The sequence below is a fragment of the Hyperoodon ampullatus genome (assembly GCF_949752795.1).
Source record: "Hyperoodon ampullatus genome assembly, chromosome: 1".
In the NCBI taxonomy this organism is placed as follows: domain Eukaryota; kingdom Metazoa; phylum Chordata; class Mammalia; order Artiodactyla; family Ziphiidae; genus Hyperoodon; species Hyperoodon ampullatus.
Genome location: NC_136914.1, coordinates 200,793,730 through 200,819,951, shown reverse-complemented (window position 1 = coordinate 200,819,951; position 26,222 = coordinate 200,793,730). Strand labels below are relative to the sequence as shown.

The 26,222-nt window shown below is 37.6% G+C and overlaps 1 protein-coding gene across 1 annotated transcript in view; it reads left to right on the top strand.

The window, feature by feature from the left end:
• Positions 1-24,642, top strand: part of ERLIN1 (ER lipid raft associated 1) — a gene marked incomplete at its 3' end in the record, with an annotated part of 33,894 nt that extends 9,252 nt beyond the window's left edge. The window contains exons 5-11 of the mRNA XM_079698525.1: positions 2,448-2,573; positions 4,655-4,728; positions 12,329-12,387; positions 14,283-14,374; positions 21,933-22,022; positions 22,915-22,994; positions 24,421-24,642. Coding sequence (XP_079554651.1) covers positions 2,448-2,573; positions 4,655-4,728; positions 12,329-12,387; positions 14,283-14,374; positions 21,933-22,022; positions 22,915-22,994; positions 24,421-24,642 — 743 coding nt within the window. The remainder of the gene's footprint in view (positions 1-2,447; positions 2,574-4,654; positions 4,729-12,328; positions 12,388-14,282; positions 14,375-21,932; positions 22,023-22,914; positions 22,995-24,420) is intronic.
• Between the last annotated feature and the right edge of the window lie 1,580 nt (positions 24,643-26,222).

Here is a 26,222-nt window from a genome sequence, read left to right as displayed (position 1 = left end):
GTAGTAGCATGTGTCAGAATGTCCTTCCTTTTTAAGGCTGAATAATATTCCATTGTATGTATATACCACATTTTGTTTATCTACTCATCCATTGATGGACACTTGGATTACTTCCACGTTTTAGCTATTGTGAATAATACTACTATGAACAAGGGTGTACTTGGGTTTCTTCGAGACCCTGCCTTCAATCAAAAGATCTGCCGTTTTCAGAAGACCTAAATGGACATTTCTCCAAAGAAGACATAAAGATGGCCAATAGGCACATGAAAAGCTGCTCAACATCACTAATTATTAGAGAAATGCAAATCAGCACTACAATGAGATATCACCTCACACCAGTCAGAATGGCCGTCATTTAAAAGTCTACAAATAACAAATGCTGGAGAGGGTGTGGAGAAAAGGGAACCCTCCTACACTGTTGGTGGGAACGTAAATTGGTGCAGCCACTACAGAAAACAGTATGGAGGTTCCTCAAAAGACTAAAAATAGAGCTGTAATATGATCCAGCAATCCTACTCCTGGGCATGTACCCAGATAAAACTATAATTTGAAAAGTTACATGCACCCCAGTGTTCATTGCAGCACTATTCACAATACCCAAGAGATGGAAACAACCTAAGTGTCCATTGACAGATGAATGGATAAAGAAGATGTGGTACATACATGCAGTGGAATACTACTCAGCCATAAAAAAGAATGAAATAATGTCATTTTGCAGCGACATGGATGGACCTAGAGATTGTCATACTAAGTAAAGTAAGTCAGAAAGACAAATACCATATGATACCATTTATATGTGGAGTCTAAAATGTGACACAAATGAACTTATCTATGAAACAGAAACAGGACAGACTTATGGTTGCTGTGGGGGAGGGGTGGATTGGGAGTTTGGGATTAGCAGATGCAAACTATTATATAGAGAATGGATAAACAACAAGGTCCTACTGTATAGCACAGGGAACTCCATTCAGTATCCTGTGATAAACCATAATGGAAAAGAACATGAAAAAGAATGTGTACATATGTATAACTGAATCGCTTTGCTATACAGTAGAAATTCACACAACATTGTAAATCAACTATAATAAAGTTTTTAAAAAGATCTGCCATTTTATTTTTATCCTTACTACTAAAATTTGCATGCTTACTATGTCAGGATACTGTGTTGGCAAAAGCAATTTTAAAAGGTGAAGTTAGAGCGTTTGCCTTAAGGGCTTTTTATTTTACTTGAGAAGACATGATACTGACCTAAAAAAAAAATATATATATATATACATATATATGTGTATATATATATGTGTATATATATGTATATATATACACATATATATGTATATATATAGGAATGTAAGGTCATGCTAAGTTTCATGTCACTGGTACAGGCACAAATAGCAAAAGAATTTCAGAAGAGAGAGTAACCTGTATTACTATCAAGTGGATTTGGATTATATTTTTCAGCAATTAAGTATTTTCCTGTCTTTTATCATCTACTTTCCCTGGTCACAAATCAATGGAATGGACTATGATTGAAAAAATAGAAGAAGGGGAGATAGTGCTTGTTTTCTGGCCAGAGATAAAGAGGAAACTATTGTATCACCAACTCATTTGGAAATGACCAAGAGGATGAGTTAGTCAGCAAGTATTTATTGATGGCCTGTTCATCTGTTGTGATCTGGAATCTGGTTACATCTAGTATCCTCCATGGGAAGGCGAGTAGAGCAAGTCTTGGATTTGAAGGGAGAAAGCATGTTTTAATAAGTAGGGCACAGGTTCTGGCATGTTCTAGTATGTACCCTTAGGCACATTTCTGAAATTCTCTGTTTCTCAGTTTCATATTATGCAAAATAAGGAGATTTTTTGTGAGAATTAAGTGTTAATGTATATAAATTGCCTGATATAAAGTCTGGCCCAGAAATGTTAGCTTCTTTCCTTTCTAGCCTGTCATTTCTTTTTTTTTTTTTTTTTTTTAACAGCCTTTAAAAACTGCCTTTTTGAAAATGGTCTTTTGGAGCTGTCTCCTTCTTTCATTCCCACTGTTCCTCAATTAGTTCAGGCCCTCTTTACCTCTTAGCTAAACTTTTACCTTGCAGTAATTGCTTTACACTTCCCCTGCCTCTTGATTTATATGCCTCACAATTCATTTTCACTCTGCTGCCGAAGCACAGATCTGATTGTGTCATGCCCTTGCTCAATCTTTGACGGTTCCTTATTACCTCCAAGATAACATATACTCTCCTTAGTATGGAATTTGAAGTTTGCCCATTAGAATTGCAAATGCAGTAATATCTGGAGAATAAGGCACAAGGAACACATCAAGGCTTGGAGTTGTGTTTCATGTTTTCACTATTTCATTGGCACTTTTCCTCATGTATAGTTTATCACTGTAACTTTTACCTTGGCTGAATTAGAGGATACACGGGTGAACATGGATAGTACCTCTCTTTCAGTGTTTGATATAGTGAGGAACTACACTGCAGATTATGACAAGACCTTAATCTTCAATAAAATCCACCATGAACTGAACCAGTTTTGCAGTGCCCACACGCTTCAAGAAGTTTACATTGAATTGTTTGGTAAGTGTCTCATTTGTTTTAAATATATAAATAACCAATTAGAAATCTTGTTCAACTTGTCTGTGAATGCTATAATAATATTAGTAAACATTATGCTATTTGAGCATTTCCTCTGAATTTATAATAGAGCAATTGTCTTTAAAATATTCTTTATCTTAAGTTTAAAATTACTTAAATTTGCTTAAAATTGCTTAAATTAAGCAAATAGTTTCTCAAACAAGATATTTTAAGAATGATAACCATCTTCTGAAATACAAAGTATGTAACTTGGTAGAGATTGGAAAAAGATCATTTGTTACAAACTATGTTCTTTTTTAAAAATTAATTAATTAATTAATTTTATTTTTGGTTGCACTGGGTCTTCGTTGCTGCACGTGGGCTTTCTCTAGTTGCAGCGAGCAGGAGCTACTCTTCATTGCGGTGCGCGGACTTCTCATTGCGGTGGCTTCTCTTGTTATGGAGCACAGGCTCTAGGCATGCAGGCTTCAGTAGTTGCAGCACCCAGGTTCAGTAGTTGTAGCCCGCGGGCCCTGGAGCACGTGGGCTTCAGTAGTTGTGGCATGTGAGCTCAGTAGTTGTGGCGCACGGGCTTAGTTGCTCCATGGCATGTGGAATCTTCCCGGACCAGGGATCAAACCCGTGTCCCCTGCATTGGCAGGTGGATTCTTAACCACCGTGCCACCAGGGAAGTCTCAGACTATATTCTGTTTTTACTATGATAATTTACTGAAAATTAGCTTTGTTGCTAGTTTAATAGATAATTTGGAGAAGTTAAGAACCTGTGTCTTGGAGTTTCCCAAGCCCACCCCCACGTTTGATGATTTGCTAGGAGGACTGATAGAACTCAATATAATCATACAGCTAAGATGTACTACAGCAAAAGGATACAAAGCAGAAGGAAAAGGCACTTGGGTGAAGTCTGAAGGAAATGCAGGATACGCTTAATTACTCCAGCATTGAATTGTAACAACACATGTGAGATGTTGCCTGCTGAAGAAGCTCATTAGAGCCTCTCCATGCAGGATTTTTACTGTGGGCTGGTCGTGTAGGTACCTTCTGCCTAGCATATACCAATATTCCAGATTCCCAGAAGGAAAGTAGATGTTCAGCATAAAACACATTGTTTGAATAAACAATTTAGGCACGGTGAGTCATTGTTATCAGTTCTGGGGATAGAGGGAATGCTCTCCAAATCCATGACCCCAGGTGACAGCCAGAGGCCAAATTGCAAACAGGCCTTTCTAAGGATAGTAGTTTCAGGCTTGCGATGTTGACTCTCTTCTGTACAAGTTACTTTTCATTTGTGGTAGGGAAAGCTCTGGCCAGGGATTGGGCTGCTGCTATTGGCTGCTCACTTCTCCCTTCTGGAATTCTTAGTGAATTTCTTAGAGGCAGGCATAGGGATGGTTAATCAATTTAGAAATCTACCAGTTGATTCCTCATTGACAATTGAGAACTATTGGGGTGGTGTTTGAGAAAACTGGTCTGTCCTTAATTGTCACATCACTGGTTATTTAATAATGGGGAAAGTACTGTTGAGGTGGATAGAAAATTCATGAGTTACAAAGCCAGGTGAAGTGACATCTTCATTGTCCATTCTTGTGTGCTTCAAGGACCTTCCTATGAGCCTTTCCCCCACCCTCTCTGTTTTTAAATCCAAAATAATTGGCAGAGGTCCATGGAAATGAAATTTAGTTATTTGGGAATTTGGATAAAGATTGAAGATGAAAATTTGGTTTTTTTTAGAGAATCAGGACACATATTAAGTAGTGACACTGAATTAAGATATTAGAAACCTAGATTCTCCATTTATTTGATAAACTTCAAGTAGCTGCTTGTCATCTTTCCTTCTTAATTTCTTTGTTCGGTAATTCCTCACAATTTTTCCTCACACAAAAAGAGAACTATATATAAAATATATATATTTTTTCATATGTGTGTGAAATGGCTTAAGCTCTATAAAAGAATAGTACCATGGAAACTTCAGGTCTAATTATGATTGGTTTTGTTTAAATGTTAATACAATGTAACGAAATTTTTTTGAGTATAATGAGAGCTGTTGTTCTTGGCTTCAAAAACAGATCAAATAGACGAAAACCTCAAGCAAGCTCTGCAGAAAGATTTAAATGTCATGGCCCCAGGCCTCACCATACAGGTAAGCCCTTCTCCTAGGGAAATTCTTTGGGAATTTTGAGAGCTTTGTATTTAATTGTCCTTTCATCAGACTGTTTATTCAGCAGTTATTTAATTGTAGTGCTAGGGTGATTTACAGAATATCTTTCTCCGTTATGGGTGGCATTTTTTTCTGAACTCTTAGAGGGAACAGATAAGCTGAGGCTCTTGCAAGGAAATAAAATCCGTATACAGCTGTGTATGTGTGTGGCATTATTAAGATACAGTAATAGTTATAAATCAGTTTAAGACTAATCCTTGCCCTCAGTAAGATTATGAAAAAGAATTTCACGTATAAAATTTGAATAATAATTCTAGACAAAGTATTAATTGACAGATGAATTGATTGGATGATTATTGCTCTAAGAGTTTAAAGAACATTTCAAGAGAGTCTGCCTGGAAATGACTGAGTTTTTATTGATAGGTAGGTCTGGAAGAATTAATAGGATTTATAAGGTGGAAAAGAGTAAGGAAGGTATTTCAGGTGGGTGGAAAGACCTGAGTAAAAGCAAGGTAGCAGGAGAATTTAGTGGTGGTGTGGTGGTGGCAGTGGCATTGGGAGATAGAATGGTGAGAATAACTGCTTTTTTTGGGTATTTTTTCAGATTGGGTTGAAATCCACTAGTAGGTTCTAAAATCAATTTTAGTGGGTCATGACCAGCATTTTAAAAAAGATGGAATTGAATAGGAAAGGAAACCCGAGCACATGGCATGTAGTAAGTTAAAGTATCAGTCTGTGAGGCTTTTGTTTGTTTTACATAAGTGTGTGGGGTAGGTGTTAATATTGGGTGTCACTGTAATATGCCTTTTCTACTGTGGTCATGGTCAGTAACATTAGAACGCAGTGGCTTTGGATCTGGATTACCTGGGAAGTGGTAATGTGGCTTCTCTAACGTACTTTCTTAGTTTCTAGATTGCACTGCTTCTGAGAAATGTGCATTCACTGTGGGTGATCGTATGCGATCTCATGAGTCTGGAAAACTTCTGAAGGTTTTCCCTGTCCTCCATCTTGCCATTATCTCTGCCAGGTGCCTGAGGGGGAACTGCCAAAGTTAAGGGTTCTTTTGAAATGTCCCAGAGCTAACTTTGTAAAACTCTCTTGGTTGTCCTGGAGTAGCTTTTCAATTTTAAAGATAATGTGAATGCCACGGATTCCTAGATTCTGCTCAGGTCATTACTTGGAGATCTAGCTCATTCTTCTAAACAGCCCCCTAGAGTTCCTTGCCTTATATTACATAACCATTTCCCTACTGTTTCCAATTTTTTGCTATTAATAAACAATAGTGTATTGAATATTCCTGACACATCTCCTTGTATGTACACTTTATCTTTCAAAGTGGCTGTGTAAATCTACATTCTTTTTTTTAATATTTATTTATTTGGTTGCACCAGTTCTTAGTTGCAGCACGTGGGCTCCTTAGTTGCGGCACGTGGGCTCCTTAGTTGCGGCATGCATGTGGGATCTAGTTCCCTGACCAGGTACGAACCCAGGCCCCCTGCACTGGGAGCGTGGAGTCTTATCCACTGCGCCACCAGGGAGGTCCCTAAATCTACATTCTTACCAGCAGTATATGTGAATACTTGTTTCTCCACGACCTCATCAGCATTTGAAGCAATCAGACATGCTGATTTTTGCTGTATGGATAGATGTGAAGTTATCTCTCTCCTTGATTTGCATTTCCTTAGTTGTTAATGAGGTTGAGCATCTTTTTGTTTATTTTTTTGTCCATTTGTACTCATCTGTCAATTGCCTATTCATATTCTTTGCCCATTTTTCTATTGAAATGTTTTTTTTCTTACTGATTTATAGTAGTACCTTGTATATTATCGATATTTTTATACACACGCATATTATATGTGTTGTAAAAATAATCAGATATTAGGAAAAAGATGAATAACAAAGTGAAATTCAACAGTAATCTTACTATGCAGAGATAACATAGTTCGTTGTATCTTTCCAGACTCTTCTTAATACAGAAGAGCATATGTTTATAGTTATAAATAATGTTGAACTAAAATGGAATCATACCATAGCTTTTTTCACCAGCAATATATGTAAGCATCTTTTCAAGTCAAAAGTAAGATTTGCTGCATCATCACTTTTAATGTTTTTATTTAATCCCTGTTGGCTTCCAGTTTTTGCTGTTATGTGCATGTTATAATGACCAAGCTTATACATACATCTTTTAAAATCCTTCCCTTAAGATAAGTTCTTAAACGTAGGATTGATGCCTTGTTTGGGGGCTTTTTGATATATATTGCCAAATTGCCTTTCAGAAAAATTTTAGTAGCTTATACTCTCTCATCAGCAGTGTTGATGAGCTGTTGTTTTCTATACATTTGATTGTGTGATCATACTCAAATAATTAACAGATGCATACCTGCTCTCTACATCCGTTTGGAAAAAATGAATCTGCCATTGTGTATTAATTAGTGAGGTTGAATGCCCTAGGATGTTTATTGGCCCTCTATATTTGATTTGTGAATTGTGTTTGCTCATTTTTCGGTTGTTTTTATTTGTTTTTCTCATTAACTTAAATAAACTGTTTTTGATATGTTAATTATTGCAACCCTTCTTTAAATGCATAGTAAACATTTTCTCCTAGTTTTTTTCTTTGTCATTTAACATTTCTTTTCCCCTTGACAATTCTGAAGTTTAATTTTAGTATTTTTAGCAGTAATTTTAGTATTTATTTCTTTATGGCATTTTGCTGTGCTACTATGCTTTTAAGAGCCTTTCACCAACTTTAAAATATAGAAATTTAAATCAGAAATTACAACATTTTCTTTACTTTCACAGTTTTATTTTTAGATTTAAATTTTTAATTCATCTGGAATCCATTTTGATTTCATTTGTGAGGTTGGGCTCCAATCTGCCCCTCCCCCAATTTACTAGCAACAGCAATTACTGAATAATTTATGCCCCTCTCTCCTCTTTGTTTGAAATGCCATCATATTATTTGCTAACTTCCGTTATATAGTAAAGTCCTTTCTGAACTTTGTTCTGTTGCATTGATTTTTCTATTTCCTATTCTTTAATTAGTTATTGAGCCCTTGGTCTTTTCCCATCCAATCTACTTCTCTCCTGTTTTTTCCCTCTTGTTAGTAAATGGCTCCTTCTTACCCTCAGGCCAGTCTAGAGGTATGGGAGGCGTCTTTGAGAACTCTCTGGCCCTTAACATCTAATCAGTCCCCATATCTTGCTGATTCTACCAAAACCATCTAAAACATCTTCACTGCCACCTCCTTAGACCAAGTACTGTTTCTTGCCTAGACTTCTGCAGTAGTCTTCTATCCTGTTTTCTCACTTTCACTTGTCCACATCATTTTCTGCATGGCAGAAAGAAGGATCTTTTAAACTTATCTATATTTATTTGTTTTTATAAATGTTATTGAATGAAAAAATGTCACTTTATTGTTTTTAAACTGATAGATCAAGATCTCCATTTTTTTGGTTGCTTTATTCTTGTTATAAAATAGTTTCTTATGATAGTTGGAATGCATTTTTAGAACTTAAAGGCTATTTTCCAGCATTCCTATTTTTAACATACTACCGTATGGTCATGATAATTCAACTTTTCATTCACTTTTAAAATTTGATAAGATATATTATCTTTTAAAAAAATAATGGCCTTTGGCAGTACAGTGGTTAAGACTCTGCGCTTCCACTGCGCGGGGCACAGGTTTGATCCCTGGTCGGGGAACTATTGGTAAGATACTACTTGCTGCATGGTGTGGCCAAAAATAATAATAATAATAATAATAATAATAATGGCCTTTGATATTTCTGCCAGTTTATTCTACAAGATGAGTTTTCATTATTAGTATTTTCAAGTCATATCAGGTACCTAAATTAGCTTATACATTTAAAAATTAGGAACATAGTCTATGACTTTACTTATAATTGTATTATTATTTTTGTTTCTTTTAGAATTTCTTTTTTTTTTTTTTTTTTTTTTTTTTACTATTTTTAAATTTTTTTTTTTTTTTTTTGCGGTACACGGGCCTCTCACTGTTGTGGCCTCTCCCATTGCAGAGCACAGGCTTCGGATGCACAGGCTCAGCGGCCATGGCTCACGGGCCTAGCCGCTCTGCGGCATGTGGGATCTTCCCAGACCGGGGCACGAACCCGTGTCCCCTGCATCGGCAGGCGGACTCTCAACCACTGCGCCACCAGGGAAACCCTATTTTTAAAATTTTTAAATTTATTTTTTGGCTGTGTTGGGTCTTCGTTGCTGCACGCAGGCTTTCTCTAGTTGTAGCATTTGCGGGACTACTCTTCATCATGGTGCGCGGGCTTCTCATTGCAGTGGCTTCTCTCATTGCAGAGCGTGGGCTCTAGGCGCATGGGCTTCAGTAGTTGCAGCACGCGGGCTCAGTAGTTGTGGCGCGTGGGCTCTAGGGCATGCAGGCTTCCGTAATTGTGGTGCTCAGGCTCAGTAGTTGTGGCTTGCGGGCTGTAGAGCGCAGGCTCAGTAGTTGTGGTGCATGGGCTTAGTTGCTCCACGGCATGTGGGATCTTCCTGGACCAGGGCTCAAACCCGTGTCCCCTGCACCGGCAGGTGGATTTTCAGTCACCGCGCCACCAGGGAAGCCCCTCTTTTAGAATTTCTGACCTAGGTGAGAAACCCATATCCCAAGTTAAATTAATATCCATGAATTTAATGAGCTTTAATGCTATTAAATATGTAGTCTTTTTTTTAAGCATTGAGGATTGTAAATGATTCTTGGTGACTTTATGGAATATCTGCAAGTTTGCTGAATTAACTGTCTCTAGTAATTCTTTTGATTAATTTCCTTAGATTTGTGAGTGTGTGTGGTAAAAAATACTTAACATGAGATTTACCCTCTTAAAATTTCAAGTGTACAATACATTTTTATTGACTGTAGGTACAATGTTGTACAGCAGATCTCTAGAGCTATTTATCTTGCTTGACTAAAACTTTATGAATTTCCCTAGATTTTTTTTAGTTATATAATTATGCCAAAATAAAAATCTTGATTCCCCCCAACCTAGTATTTTAATTCTTCACATAACACTAATAACTATCTGAAATTCTCTTGTTCATTTATTTGCTTTTTATTGTTCTTTTCTGCCTTTAAAATGTTAAAGTCCATGAGAGCAGTCTTGCTTTATTCATTGCTGTGTCCACAGTGGTTGGAATAAACAGTACTTGGTACAGACTAGGCACCCAATTAGTATTTGTTGTTGAGTGAACCTTCTCTGTAACAATCAGTATTTTCATTTTTCCCTTCTCTGTATTTGTACCCCATTTTTCCTTCTTGAATAACTACTATGGCAAATTAAAGTGGTGAAAATAGGCATTCTTGATATTTTTTCCTGTGTTATTTAAGGCAGTGACTGTATATATTAAATGCTGGCTTTTGGTTTAAAATATATGCTTATAATCCACGGGTCAGTTTCAACAGACATATTCATTCCATCAGCTTTTTTTTCCCTTTCTTCACTCACTGTGTGTGTGTCTGTGTGTGTGTGTATTTTGACCATTGTTTTTGAATACGTTGCCATTTTATTTCTTAAATCTCTTATGAAGCAAATTACTCATGATATCTGTTACAGTAGGTGCTTATATTTCACATATTTGAAAATTATGAGATTTCCCAAGATTGGCAAGCATGTAGTGTGTTCTTCAGCCTCACACAGCAAGACAGAAGTCTTCAGAAGAAGTCCTATTTCATGCTCTTTTTATAAGACTATAAAGATACATGGCCAGTTTCATAATTAAATGCAATATGACAGTGCTTCCCCCTGAATCATATTGGAAGTCATCTGTATTTCTGGTAGTCACTTGGGAAATCTGGCATCTCTTATAAATTCTGGTTCTGAATTTTTCTTTGTCTTCTGGGTATGTCCATGAGTTGTTCTTTATGGCCTCACATGCCTTACCATTAGCATGAAATGACTTTTTTTCATCATGGTCCCCAGCTTCTTATTCCATTTCACTCTAATTCTTGTATTTAGTTATTATAATCCTCAAAATTGTGTACAGATCTGACTTGTCTCTTTTATGTAGGGGAGGCTATGTTGCTTAAAAGTTTTAAAAGCCTTCTTTCATAAGCCCTAAAAAAAGGCTATGTGCTTAAAGGCCTTGTTGCTTAAAAAGTTCAGCCAGTTTTCAGAGGGAAATTAAAAGTATCTACAGATCAGTAAAGTGCTTTGTGTGTGTGTGTAGTAGGGTGGAGGGGTGGTGTAGGATGTTTAACTGGTAAAATCAAACATTTCTGAGAGATCAAGTCCGTGATACAGAAAAGTCAGCCTTCGGAATCTGTATTTCCCAAGCAGATGTAACCCTGTAAGTGCTATGTGCCCACAGCACAGAAAGCCAAACTCTGATAGTGGGTGTTTACAGCAAAGTAAGGGTTTTTTCGCGGGGTCCAGCAAGGAGAATGGGCAGCTCATGCTCAAAGGGCTCAAACTCCCCAGTGGCTTTCAGGGAAGAGTTTTTAAAGGCAGCATTTGGGGTGAGGTTTGCAGGGGGCATGACTTTCTTCATGGTGATGTTCCAGAAATCTTAATCATCAGTCTTCTGGTTCCAGCCAGTCTGGGGTCTCTGTGCTTGTGCTCATGTAGTCAGCATCCTCCACCTGGGTGAGGGCCTTGGTTACTTCAGAACAACTCACAGATATGCATTAGGTTGTTATGTATATCCCTTGAGGAGGAACCAGGGCTCTGTTTTATAAATTACTGTTTCTTGACTGCTTTTCCTTTGTTTCTGCATTTCCTCCCTCCTGAATCAGTAACTGCTTGAGTTTGTTCTTTGGAACTCAGGAAAGGCCTAGGAGACTAAAGCCTTTTTCCAGGGAAGGCCTAGGAGACTAAAGCCTTTTTCTACAAACAAGAAACAGGGAACACAGAGGAGCTTTTGTACGTGGCTCTTGCACACCAAAATTATCCTGTTTCATAGATAATTATGCCAAAGTACACTATGGTTAGGGAAACAGGGTCTAGTAAACAATGTTTACAGAGATAAGTAGACTTTGTTCTAAGTGAGGTTCTAGGAAGAAAGAATACAAGCTGCTAATTGGTATTTGTTAATTGGTGTTTGTTTTCCCTCAGTGTTGGGCTGTTTATTTGTAGCCAGTACTGAGTGATTGCAGGTTGAGGAAGTGGTAAATTCATTTACTTGTCCACTGTATTAAGTTGCATATACTGACCTGGGTTTTTGCTTGTTTATACTTTTGTTTTTGACTGTTTCCTACTTTATAATTTAAATCTTGAAGTTTTGCCTTCCTTCTGTTTCTTTGGTTTGCAGGTCTGAAAAGGAAACACAGGTATCCAACTTAAGAGCTTTGTGAAAGGTCTTTTAAGAGAGAACCTTTTCCCTAAAAATTTATTTCCTCAACAGCCAGGCATTTTTTAAAGGAAACAAGAAGCAGCTTATTTTGATTTTTTGGGGTGATGGCAGGAACAGTAGATTTTCTGATGGGATCCCTATGTGTGTCAGTAGGCAGCTATGTCATAGCTGTTTTATTAGTTTCATTTGAGGAGCTGTTTTGTAGAAGATTTAGTTTGACGATTTATTTTTCAAATACACTTTGGCTTTTTCACTTTTATTTTTTAGGCTGTGCGTGTTACAAAACCCAAAATCCCAGAAGCCATAAGAAGAAATTTTGAGTTAATGTGAGTAATATGCATGGGATCCCAATATATTTATTTAGGGCTGTTTACATTAATTTACCAGTCTAGAGGAAAATTATGTTTCAGATATTACACTGGGGAGGGCTATATGTCTATCTTCCATTCTTTAATTCTAGTAATATTACCTATTCTGGTGTCTTAATTCCCACTAGACTCTTATTAGCTTTCTCTTTATATATGGACATTTCAGGAGCAGCTTCAGTGGCTAAGGATGCAGTTTGCTGTAGAACTGTTGTTGGAAGCCTAAGGAGCTATAATTTGGATGTGAATAATACCTTGAATTAAATATTAATAGAGGAGAGAAAGAGTCCTAGCTGCTAAGGTTGAAGAGAGTGCCTATATTTTGTTACTGTGTTATAAATGGTAAGAATAAACACATTGGTATCAAGTTTGCTTTTCCATTGTATGTGATTATGTGTCTAAAATTAGACCTGATCTTTATAATTTGCCTTTGGGGAAGCTTTGCCTGGGTTGACTCCTGGTAGTCTTCTCTTCTGTGTGTCCAGGGCTGACTGGGAATGAGAAGTTACTTGCTTGACATGAAATTAGTTTTGAAGTGTTTTAGAAGATTCCTTTCGGGACTACCTATTGCAGTTGAAATGTCAGTATTATTCTCATATGACAGGTACTGAAAAGAAGAAACAGAAGTCTTTAGGAAACTTGACAGATATGTTAAGAGGCAAAATATGAAATATTAGAAAACTAACTTTGCAAAAGTCAAGAATACAAAAGACGTATAAATGCAGGGGGTCCAAAAAGTAATAATACTACTTCTTCGTAGAGTGTTATACTTCTGAGTTGTTATTGTTCCCAAGTCTATATCTTTTATTATGCAGAGTTTAATCTTCCCTTTTTCATTGTAGAAAAGGATTTCTTCTTTTAAAACTATAAAGCACAGAGTGCTAGGCTGAGTAGATCATGGGTCTGATCCATTTATAGAAGAAAAATAAATTTCTTGAAGGCTCAGCATGTCTTAGGCTTTAAATATAATAGCTTCTGGTGATGGAAAGATGAATACTATGTGTTATCTGCCCTCAAATAACTCACAGTATCCAGAATGTCATTTTATCAATGTTGGCAGGAGGAAAGGAGAGAGGTGGGGGGGGGGTGATGTTTGGGGAAACTATTGGAGTTACTTTTCAGGTAATTCTGGATCTTTCCTAATTTTAAACACTTTTGGAATTCTAGAATTAAAGGCTACCTTGGGATAATCCAGTCTAACTTCCCACCTAGTAGTGATCTTTTTTTATACCCTTTCTTCTATGTTGTCACCCAGTTGCCACTTGTACATGCTTAGTGATTGGCCACCTATTTCCATTGTTAGAAAGCTCAGATTCTTAGAAAGTTCTTCTTTGCATTGAGCCCCAGTTCACCACATAATTAGTAACTGCCACCTAGTTATATCTTCTGTATAACAAATCAGGCTGCTACACAGGGGTGTCTGCCTGAAGAGGGGCTGAAATCCAGCCCCCTTCTGCTTGCCAAACCATGCATCCAAGGGGCTGGCTACATCTGCCCAGAAGTTAGTGCCTTTTGCTAATTGGTGCAGGTTAGCTGGAGGCCTAACAACAGAGGAAGCATTCATATACTCCAGACACTTCCAGATCACAGGCCTTTCCATGACACGATTAGAGGAAAGGGTCTGACTAAAATTCAAATATACTAAATTTGACTCCTATTTCTGGGTGACTTTGGGCAAATCATTTAACCTTTCAACCTCAAATTCATTATTAGTAAAATAGGATAACACCTCTCTTGCCTACCTTACCGAGTCAGAAAGTTCTTGTTGAAAATGGTTCTCTGACCCACTGTAGAGTCAGAATTACTACCTGTGACTGTACACCATTTCTAATTTTTTGTAATATTTTACTCCACAGGGAAGCTGAGAAGACAAAACTTCTTATAGCTGCACAAAAGCAAAAGGTTGTGGAGAAAGAAGCTGAGACAGAGAGGAAAAAGGCTGTTATAGGTACTTGGATTTCTTTCTGAAATGGATGCCTCTAAGTACATGTGCTATGAGTTTGTCCTGTTCTTTGTCCATCTCATGTTGGATATTGATGGGACTCAAATAAGATTGCATCATACATAGTGGAGAATTCTGGAAATTCCTTTGTGTATTCAGATGTCCTAAAACCTTTAAAAGTAGATGAGGCCAGTAGTTGATGAAGTGCTTTGGCTCTTCACCATGGTGTTGGCCCCCACTGTTGTCTTTTGAGGACCCGAAATGTGGATAGGGTTTGGAGGCAGCTCTAGCCTCTGGTGGAGTAGGGGTTTTGTTTATACAGATTCAGAACAGGGAGGTTTTTTGGCCAAAGCTCAGGATTATAGTATGCATCCTTGCTGTTGACGTGCACCTAGTTTTATCTGGATAGATAGATGTTACCGCCTTTAGAAGTACAGCAGGATTGCTCACGGCTCATTTTGAGTCCCAGTGACTTCCCTAACACTCCAGCATATTGTGTATTCAACTGCCATCTTAGGTTCTCAATTGTTTGTTCCTTGGTTTGCTGAAAGTTTGAGTTTTATATTAAATATTTCAAATATACAGGAACATACAGAGAACAATATATGAAGGCTTAACATTTTGCCATATTCCTTCAGATCATATTTTCTTTTAGGAAAAAGTTTATATATCTATTTGAAGCCTCCTTTGTACCCATCCCTGGTCTTATTTCTTGACCTGTCTTCTCAGAGTACATTCTATTCTGAAGTTGATGTATATTTTCTGTCCATATTTTTATACTTCTACTCTAAATATGTAACAATAAACAATTCATAGAATTGTTTTACTACAAAAGTGGTATCAAACTCCACCTTTTATTTCACAACTTCCTTTTTTTTACTAACATTGTTTGAGTTTTATTCATATTGATACATGTAGATCTAGTTTATTTTTAACTGCTCTGTATGTATCTCATTTTATGAGTGAGCCTCATTTGATTCTGATGGATTACTAATGAGTTAGTTTCTGGTTTTTCCTTATTACAGACAGTTCTGCAGTAATACCCTTATCCATGTCTCTCTGTGCGCATATGCAAGAGTTTTCCTAGAGAAGTGTTACTCCACATGTGATGTGGGTCGGTGCCCTGTCACCGGCTTTTTGTTTTGGATCCACAATGAGATGAGTATGGAAATTGAGAATGAGTGTTTAGAAGTTCTTAAAACATTTTAACACAGTAATTTTATTGTCTGTTGAATCTAATAAAAAACTGGAGCTTATGTTTTTCTTTTTTAATATTTTTCTAGTAACTCATTATAATTTATAAAATATTGAAATACAAAAAAAAATGCTTTCCCACAGGTAGTTTGAGAAGCACTGCTCTAGAATGCATATCTTGAAGTAGAATTGCTGGGTCATAGGGTACACGCATCTTCAAGTTACAACACGCTGCCAAATTGCTCTCCAAAGTGCTTTCTCCATTTTACCCTCTCCTCAGCAGTGTTTGAGTTTCAATTTCTGTGCTGCCGTATTCAATTCCCATTTCCACACATCGTCCTCTACCCTTGGAGTTACCAGATTTCTAAAAATTTATACCAGTTTGATGATGGGCATGGTATCACATAATTTTGATACGAGTTTTCACAGTTACTAGTAAAGTTGAGTATCGTTTATGGGTCATTCGGGTTTCCCTTTTTTTGGTATGTGAATTGCCTGTTAATATCTTTAGCCCATTATTTGATTCCTTTTTTAAACTGATTTGTAGAAGTTCTTGTATCTTCTGGATATTAATCCCTTCCCAGGTTTATGCATTGCAAATATCATCTCTCAATTTGTGGCTTGTCTTTGAACTTTATGATGTCTTTGACATACATATATATTTCATTTTCATGTAATCAAATTTATCAGTCTTTTCCTTTCCCGTTTGTGCTTTTCCTATCTTGTTTTAAGAATTCTTCCCCAACCCCAAAGTAATAATTTTATTCTAAAAGTTTTAAAGTTTTTCTTCTCATATGTAGGTCTTGAGTCCATCTGGAATTTATTTTCATGTTTAGTGTGACATAGAAATTCAGTTTAATTTTTTCCAAATGACAAGCCAATTGTCTTAGACTATTTATTGAGTAGTTCCTTATTTCCTGTACTTATTTCTAATGCCACATATGTCATATAATAAGATCCTATATATAATTTGTTCTGTTGTTAGGGTTTCTGTTTTCTTTCAATTTCTTGGTCTATCCTTTTACAGTAATACCTTGCTTTAATTACTGTAGCTTTCATTTTAAGTCTTGCTATCTGGGAGAGCAAGTTCCTTCTTAACTATTCCTCGAAACTGTTCCTATTTCTAAAATTGTATTGGACTATTCCAGGCCCTTTATTCCTCCAAATAAATTTTAGAACCAGCTCCTCAATTCTATAAAATACTGTTAGGGTTTTGATTGTAATCACATTACTTGTATATAGTACATCAGTTTGGAGAGAATTACAATATTTATGATATTGAGTTTTATAAATCTGTTATATTTCTCCATTTATGAGAATGAAAAATGAAAGAATGGTCTTTCAAAAAAGTATCATAATTTTCTCCTCAAAGTTCTCAAAGTTCTTACACACTCTTTGTTAGAGATTTATTCCTATATATTCCTCAAATTTTTTGCTATTATAAATAGGCTCTTTTTTCAAGGCACATTTTCAAACTGGTTTTTACTTTTGTATAGGTATGCTATTAATTTTTTCATTTAGCAGTCTTGCCGAAAATGCTGTTGTTTCTAATAGTCTCTTGGATTTCCCAAATAATCTGTCTTCAGATCAGGACAGTTCTGTTTTTTTTTCTGTACTCCCACACCTTTTAGTTCTTACCTTACTGCTTTAGGCTATGACTTCCAGTGAAGTGTTGAAAAGAAAGATGGTGACAGGCATTCTTGTCTTGTTCCTAACTTTAAATACACAGTTCCAGTGATGTTTGCTATACTTAACTTTTATCGGGTTAATGACATTTCCTTCTGTTTCTTGCTTGCCAAGTGTTTTTATCATGAATGACTGCTAAAACTTTTAGAGTTTTTTTCAAAATCTGTCGAGATGACCATATAATTTTTCTTTTTAAAGCAATTAATATGGTGAATTATATTAATAGATTTTCTCTTACTGAATTATTTTGTCTTCCTGGGATAAATTCACTTGACCATGAAGTAGGAGTTTTACCCTAATAATTTCTTTTAATTTTTTACTTTTATTTTCATAAATGGTCAGCTTTTTTTTTTCTTACATTCTTACTCTAAGGTTTTGGGGGGGGGGTTGTTTTTTTTTGTTTTTTGTTTTGTTTTGTTTTGTTTTTTTGTGGTACGCGGGCTTCTCACTGCTGTGGCCTCTCCCGTTGCGGAGCACAGGCTCCGGACGCGCAGGCTCAGCGGCCATGGCGCACGGACCCAGCCGCTCCGTGGCATGTGGGATCCCCCCAAACCGGGGCACGAACCCGTGTCCCCTGCAACGGCAGGCGGACTCTCAACCACTGCGCCACCAGAGAAGCCCTTGTTTTTTTTTTGTTTGTTTGTTTTTTGTTTTTTGTTTTTTTTTTTTGTGGTACGCGGGCCTCTCACTGTTGTGGCCTCTCCCGTTGCGGAGCACAGGCTCCGGATGCGCAGGCTCAGCAGCCATGGCTCACGGGCCCAGCCGCTCCGCGGCATATGGGATCCTCCAAGACCGGGGCACGAACCCGTATCCCCTGCATCGGCAGGCGGACTCTCAACCACTGCGCCACCAGGGAGTCCCCCTTGTTTGTTTTTTATATCATGGTTATACTAGCCTCAAAGTGAGTTGGAGAACATTTCTTCTTTTTCTGTGTTCTGGAGCATTTTGTATAAAATATGTTTTACTTCCTCTTTGTAGGTATGGTGGAACTCAGTTATAAAAACCATCTTGGTCTAGTGGGGTTTGTGCTTTTTTGTATGCTCATTTGATTTTTATGGCAACACTTAACCTACTGATTTAATTTCTATATTGTGTAAGGTATTTGTTTCTTTTTTAAGTCAGTTTTGGTAGTTATACTTTCTAGAAAATTCTCCATTTTATCTGTTATTTCAAATTTGGGGGCATAAATTTGTAAAGTTCTCTTATGATTTTTAAACTCTCTACCAAGTCTGTATGCCCCTTTTCATTCCTGATATTGTTTATTTGTGCCTTCTGTTTTGCTGGATCAGAGGTCTGTTTTATGCATCTTTTCAGAGAACTAAATTTTGATTTGGTTGATTCTTTAGTCACTTTCTTTTCAATTATTATTTACACTTATTTTTTATTATTTATTTATTTTACTCACTGGTTCTTTTCTAACTTTTTGAGTTACTAAATTCTTTAGTTTTTAGTCTTTTCTAACGGAAACATGTAAGATTATACATTTTCTTCTAAGTTCTGCTTTTAGGTACATCCACAAGTTTTGAATGAGGTTTATTTATTGGTGTTTGGTTTTCATTTAAAAAAAATGTCCATTATTTCTTCTTTGACTCATGAATTATTAAAAGTATATTTTTCAATTTCTAATTTAATTGGTTCTCAGGGGGCTACCTTTTTATTGTTGATTTCCAATGTTATTGCATTGTAGTCAGAAAATATGATCTGTTATATGGATTCTTAAATATTTGTTGAAGTTTGTTTTGTGGATTATCAGTACGTGGTCCTTTTTTGGTAAATGTTCTATGTGTGCTTGAAAAGATTGAATGTATATTCTCTATTTGTTGGATGCAGGTTTCTCTGCATATTCGTTATGTCAGGATTATGAATTGTATTGTTCACATCTTCTGTATTCTTCTAATTTTTGCCTTCTTGAGCTATCAATTACTGAGAGAGGTGTGTTAAAATCCCCCACTATGACCATGAATTTTTTGACTTATAACTTTTTTTCTTTATGTATTCTGGGGCTATATCATTAAGAATGTTTAGTTTCAGAACTGGATTGTTACATCTCTGTGGAGAATTGGTCCAGTTATGTAATAACCCTCTTTTATAGACAGACATGCTTGTTGGCTTAAGGTCTATTTTGTCTGATGATAATATAGCTATGACAGATTTCTCTTGGTTAGTTATTTTCTTGATGTGTGTTTTCACATCCTTTTACTTTCAACTTTTCTATGTCATTATGTTTTAGGTGTGTCTCTTGTAAACAGCATATAGCTGGATTTTGTTATCTTATCCAATGTGAGAATCTGTCTTTTAACTGGTGAGTTTAGTCTTTTTATATTTATTGTGGTTACTGCTATATTTGGACTTGTTTGTATCATTTAATTTTGTGCCATTTACCATGCTTCTTTTTCCCTTCTTTTCTGATTGGTATTGAATTGATTGTATTTTCTTTATTATTTTCTTCCTTTTACTTGATTGGAAGTTTTACATTCTATTTCTAGAATTTGTAACTAGTTGTTGCCTGTAAAATGTTAACAAGCATACCTGACTTGACAGAATCTAAAGTTAATCATTCTTTCCATCCTCTTCCTGAACAATATCTTAGGATGCTTTAACTCATATCACTGTCCTCCAGTTTTACATATTATTGTTGCCTAGTATTGTAGTTTCATGTTGGTTTTATTCCCCCATTGATTATTATCATCATTGATTCTTACAGTAAATATTTTATTTTGATTTAAATATGTTGTGTAATTTTTTCCTCTCCATTTCTTCTGACAATTCATTCTTTTTTTCTGCTAGCTTTTTTTCAGTAAAGGCTACGGACTGGAAAATTTATTCAGTCTTCCTTAGTCTGAAATACTTTTATTTCATTCTTGAATGGTAGTTTAGCCTACAGTTCTAAGCCCAACTAAACTTTTCTTTGTCACTTTGGCAGTATTATTTTGTTTTTGTTTGGCTTCTGCTCCACTTTTTACTTTTAAGAATTTTCTCTGTTAAAAAAAAATAAAAGAATTTTCTGTATCTTTGTGTATTCTCTAGTTTCACTATAATATGCCACTGGGCTGGTGGGTAGAGTTGCAGCCCTTTAGCAGGTCCTCGGGTTTTATAGGGGAATTTCAGTTTTAACATCTCAAGGCCTCATCTCCTGGCCCTGCATGGGCAATAGCCCAAGGCCCTTTCTCTTACTAGTCTAATAACCACTCCCAGGGCTGCCACCATACAGCCTGTCAGCTCTCTCTTTACTTGTCTCTCTTGAGGATCTCTCATTCTTTCTTATGATCTCAATTATACATTAGAAAACAATTTTGTTATATTTTATCTAGCATTTTAAGGTGTTGGAAGGGTTTCTCATTAGCCTACTCCACCATTTTTCTAGAACTAGAGGTTTGGTCATGCTCTTTATTGGTTGATGCCCACACATCAGAGAACAGTGTGAAATAGGATTACTGCATCAGTTCCCCATGTTGAGACACCATTCTCTGGGTTCTAGCTGCAGGCTCCAGATTCCTGACTTTCTATTCAAATTTTATCTTGAGTTTCTGCTTATAGCTAAATTTTTAGCCCAGCTGAACACAGCCTATTTTTAGGACGGTATGGTGATAGATTGATTTTATGCTGATGGGGAGATAGGGAAGTATGCCCTGGAGTAGCTGGTAAAGGATCCTGCCTTATGGAAAGAAGAAACCACCTGGAAATGTTCTTTCCATCATACACTTCCTCCAGAGGCCAAGGAGAAGATATGTTAAAATATTCAACTTCTTTGGCTGAAAAGGAGAATTGAGAATGTTCTTCAAGAATTGCAGTGATTGTATTGAAAATATAGTTAGAGTCTTTCTTCCCTGGTCCTGAATCCTTTGGTTAGGCCAGAGATTTCCTAAGGATGTTTTGTTTTCCCTGCCTGTAATTGCCTGCTGCAGCTACCTTGTTCACTCCCAACACTTGTTTTCACATTCTCAGGTGAATTACCCTGCTTTCTCTTTTTTTTATCTTCTACGGTAGTCAGAATACGCCTCCTCTGGTAACCCTTCATCACATCATTTCCCTGATGATTACATAACAGTTGATCCTGAGTATATATTAAAGTTAAATTCTTTAGCCTGTCACTCAAAACAGGGGTCTTCCAGCCCTCTCTGTAATTTTTTTGTTGTCTTCTTTTATAAGCTGGCTCTTTATCACCTCTTCAACTGTGACTTGCTATGCTAATTCGTATATCTTGTTTTTGTTTACACTTTCTGCCAGGTCCTCTTAGGTCATGTCTATTATTTTCTTTAAGATTTCTTCCAGAAGGTCTTCCTTGTTTTATTTTCCTTATTCTTTCTTTCTCCTGCCACATTATATAATTGTCCTATGTTGCCATACATTTGTGTTGCTCTGTTTTTGTTCTGAGAACGTTCATGAAGTATCTTTTTTTTTCCCCATTAGCTTGTGGACCATTGCCATTTAATCCCATGAAGGACTGGAACTGTCACCTTTTGTACCCTTCCTTCCCACAAAACAAGCACTGTCAAAATAGAACAGTGAAGTAGGAAATAAATTCCCTTTTTTCTGTTGAGTTGTTTACAGTCTGAATAGATAAAACAATGAAACAATGAGCCCATAAAACCTTATATAATTGTTAGACTATGTGCTCATGTTTCTAAGTACCTCTGGAACTAGAGAAGTGTTTTTGAAGGTCTTGTTTTGTATATAATTTTAGAAGCAGAGAAGATTGCACAAGTGGCAAAAATTCGGTTTCAGCAGAAGGTGATGGAGAAAGAAACTGAAAAGCGCATTTCTGAAATTGAAGGTACCTCAGGGAGAAAAGAGGCTCTGACCATCCTGAACTGCTTCTCTGTCTCAGGGACTGGGTCTGGGTTATGGTGGGTGGTCTGGAGGAAGTAGCTGGCCTGATATTCTAGACAAATTTTTTTTAAATTGCCATTGCATATCTAGCTCTTTTGTTTGATTTGTGACTATGGGAAACCCAGCCTTTCATTTTCCATCCTTAAGGTGGGGCTTATTTGTTCTCAGGTAAAGTAATCAGTTTTAAAGAATGTACAAGATAAGAAACCCCACCACCACCAGCTTCTTTTCTACCTGTCAACCAAAAAAATAACCAAACAATTAGCTGGGGGAAAAAGAAGCCCTAATTTTCATAGAGGCTCCCAAACTCTTGATTACACATAGCAGGATGTCGATGTTCTTAGCTCATAGTCTTGAAGACCAAATATTCAACCTCTTTTGCTTATATGATGATGCTTCCTATCATTCTACATTAACTGATTCTGAATCAGATTTGAAGGGGATGGAGACAGTGCGGTAAATAGAGCAGAGCTCTCATGTCTGGACTTAATTATTAATACTTAAAGCCTAGAGCCTGGGTGGGGCGTGAGGCTTTAGGTGATGAGGGGTGGAGGAAAGAGGGAGCAGCTTAAGGTGGAAAATGAAGTGGGTTCAGACGAGCTGAGAGTTAACTTGATATCGACAAGAGTATTCCCCTTTGAGAAGGAGTTGTCTGGGGACTGGGATTTGAAAACTGCTAATGTTGTTTTATGCCTTTAAAGTAAAGTGAATGATTGGAATATCAAGCAGTGGATAAAGGGGCTTCTACTTAAGGTAGAGTCTGAACTCTTACCCAGCTGAGGAAATGGATTGCAACTTTGCTCTGTTTTAAACACCCTGACTGTTTTGCTTACTAGATGCTGCGTTCCTGGCCCGAGAGAAGGCGAAAGCAGATGCTGAGTATTATGCAGCACACAAATATGCCACTTCAAACAAGGTGACTGGCTCTCTGTGTCACTCTCCTAGTAATATAGGTTAAGTTTTTGCTTTCCCCTGTGGGGCTTCTAACACAATGGAGGCGATTTTATCCAGTGTCAAGGAAGGGTAGTTACCATCACACCCTCTAGAATCGGCCAGTCACTTGGAAAGACATATGTTGCACATTCTATGGGTAGAGAACTTTGTATAGTTCTTCATAAAAGTGGGGAGCTAGGACAAAGGCAAGCAGATATATAAACCCAGGTCAAATGCCATAAATTCATACATTTGTACTGCTGTATAAGGGCTCAATAATCAGGAAAGTTAAAGGTCTTCTCCTGAAATGACAAGAGTGACAGGAGAGGAGTAAAGTTCATTTAAAATTGCTTCCCAGATCAGGTAGACCTTTGGGGTAGATGCTAAGCTTGTTTAGAGCAGAGTTTCTCATCAGACATTCTTAGCATCTTGGGGTGAGATACTTTTTCATTGTTGAAGACTCTCATGCATTCTGGCCCTTGCCTGCTAAACTGTCAGTAGTGCTCACCAATTATTTTAACAGTCCACACCCCCCACCACACATACACGTTTCCGAATGCCCCCAGTTGAGTACTGCTTGTTTGTTGGATTTAAAAAATACTCTAGTCATGAGGAATTTCATATGTGGTAATTTGAGAAAGGAAGTTGGGTGATGTGTGGGTGAACAATTTTTGTGTAGGGACTGGGGTAAGTTTAGGTCTAGAGAGTACAGACCTAGTTAGTAGGAATTATTTAATTAAAAGTCAGCTAGAACCCCTAGTAGTCTGAGAAGGGAAGGATATAGGGAAGGATATGACCAAGGTTTATAAGGTTATTAATTATACAGTAGAGTGGAACAGAGGAAAAGTTGAGAAGGAGGTTGCTAAGTTCTATGATGCAGTCTGAAAGGTTAGAGTCAAGATTTAAGGTATAGACAGGGCTTAAACTTTTTCCACTTAGGAAGGAACAACATAATCTATATTCATAAGTCTGAACATACGGTAGGTTGTCAGAATGAGAGTTGTCAGTACTTTGAAATCCAGTGTAAATTTAGAAATAAACTTAACATATTGGAGGACACAACTCTATAGAAGCAGAACGGAATTTGGTCAAGATGAAGGCAAGATGAGAAATTTCAGTTTCCAAACCAGTGATCCAAATCTGTCATGGGAAAAGCTGGCCAGGCACAAGTGTCAAGACTTTGTCATTGAGGTGAGCCTTACGCTGAAAGGGGCAGTAGTTTTATGCCATTCTGAAAAATGCTGTCAATGTGATAGCCACACTTCAAAGTGAGAGAGGGTCATTGGTAGCAATTCACAGTTGAGGAATGATATTCAGGAGAACAATAGGGAAAATCTGTGTAAGGAAAGAGAGCAGTGACTCTTGCACCAAAGTGTTCTGATGCCTTTGCTCTTGTTTGCCTCTCACAGCACAAATTGACCCCGGAATATCTGGAGCTCAAAAGGTACCAGGCCATTGCTTCTAACAGTAAGATCTACTTTGGCAGCAACATCCCTAGCATGTTCGTGGACTCCTCTTGTGCTTTGAAATATTCAGAGGTTAGGACTGGAAGAAAAAGCTCTCTCCCCTCTAAGGAGGCTCTTGAGCCCTCTGGAGAGAGCCCCATCCAAAACAAGGAGAGCACAGGTTGATGCAACAGGTGGAAATGTTCTCCCATATCAAGATATGGCCCAAGGGGTTAAGTGGGAACGATGGTTATACGACTCTTCAGATTTACAGAGAACTCATGCTCGTCTGTTCTGCCTTTCCTGTGGTAGTCCTGGCTTATCAGCTGATTGCAGGATAGAGCTGGCTGTCTGGCACCCAGATGGTCTTTTCAGGTGCAGTTTTATCAAATATCCCGTGTGTGTTCCTTTCTAAACTGGTACTCATGAATGAGGGAAAGTCTGATGCTAACATACTGCCTGCACTGGAATGTTAAACACTAAATATTTAACAAGATGTGTTTTTCTAAGCTGAGATCTATTGGATAATGTTTACATTGGTCCCCGGGGAAATGTGTGCTCAGTCATTCAAGAGATAGGAGGTCAGAGAGAAGGCGGCCAGGATGTGGTAAGTGTAAAGAAGACTGATTATGCCAGGACCCAGGCTTTCTCTTTGGGGTCCAGTCCCAGCATTCATCCATGTGATTAGCATCTAGTCTGCTGAAGTTCCCCAGGAAATGATCTTCCACTTGAGCAACAATTTACTTGATACGATTTGCACCTTTTTGTTTTCCTAGAGTCAAGATGGTGGCCTGCTGGGACATGCACCTTGCCACCCAATCAGAGATTCTTCATAGAGATTCCTAATCATTAGTTTATTGCATTCGTAGGCTCAGAGATAGAGCTTAGTTTGAAGTTTTGGGTGAGATGAAACCTTTGCTTTGAACCAAAGCTCTGGGGGCCATACATACCCCTCCACTGGGTGATGGCTGTCTATGTCACTGCCCAGGCCATGTGTGACTAAGGTGCCTGGTTTTTAGGCTCAGACAACTCTTTCTATGTCACCTCTCAGCTCTGGCCAAGAGTGGAACAGGACTTTAACCAGAAATAGAAGCAGCATCCAGTTCCTAGCTGTTCACTGCACAGTATTGTACCATAACTGCAGGAAGTTTTTATTTTTAAAACTGGATTTGGGGTACATTCATTTGCCCCAGTACCTCTGCCTAAAGGTCAGATCCTGGGGCTGCCATGGTTACTGGCCCACGGGTTCTCCTTCTCAACACTGATCAGGAGCCCACCGGGTGGATCAAGGAGTAACCTAGAAAGCACCCCTGGTCATCTTTGCCTCCTTCCCTCCTGGCCCTGAGATGCTGAAATCTAAGTTCCGCAGCTTTCACCTCAACTAGGAGATCAGGATTATTCCACTGACTTCCTAGGCAGCCAGTGGATGTAAACTTACATGAGAGGATGACAGTTAGCCTGTGGCTATGGGAGATCTGTTTCATCTGGACGTTTTTTTTTATCTTAAGATTAACTTTCTTGAATGAGTGTGCCCTGTAGTTAGGCCTGAGTTTACGCAGTTTAAGACACCATTTGTGTACACTGTGTTCAAGCCAGACAGAAAAGTCATGGGACCACTTCCAGAAACCGTTAAGCTAACTGTCAGTCTCATGACAGCTTCTGGGTTGTGCCAGACACTTAATACGGGAAAGGAGTCCCAGATTTGAGGTCTTTTCCCAGGGCCTTATCCTATAAAGGCATTTGTAATATGGAAAGAATAATTTTTT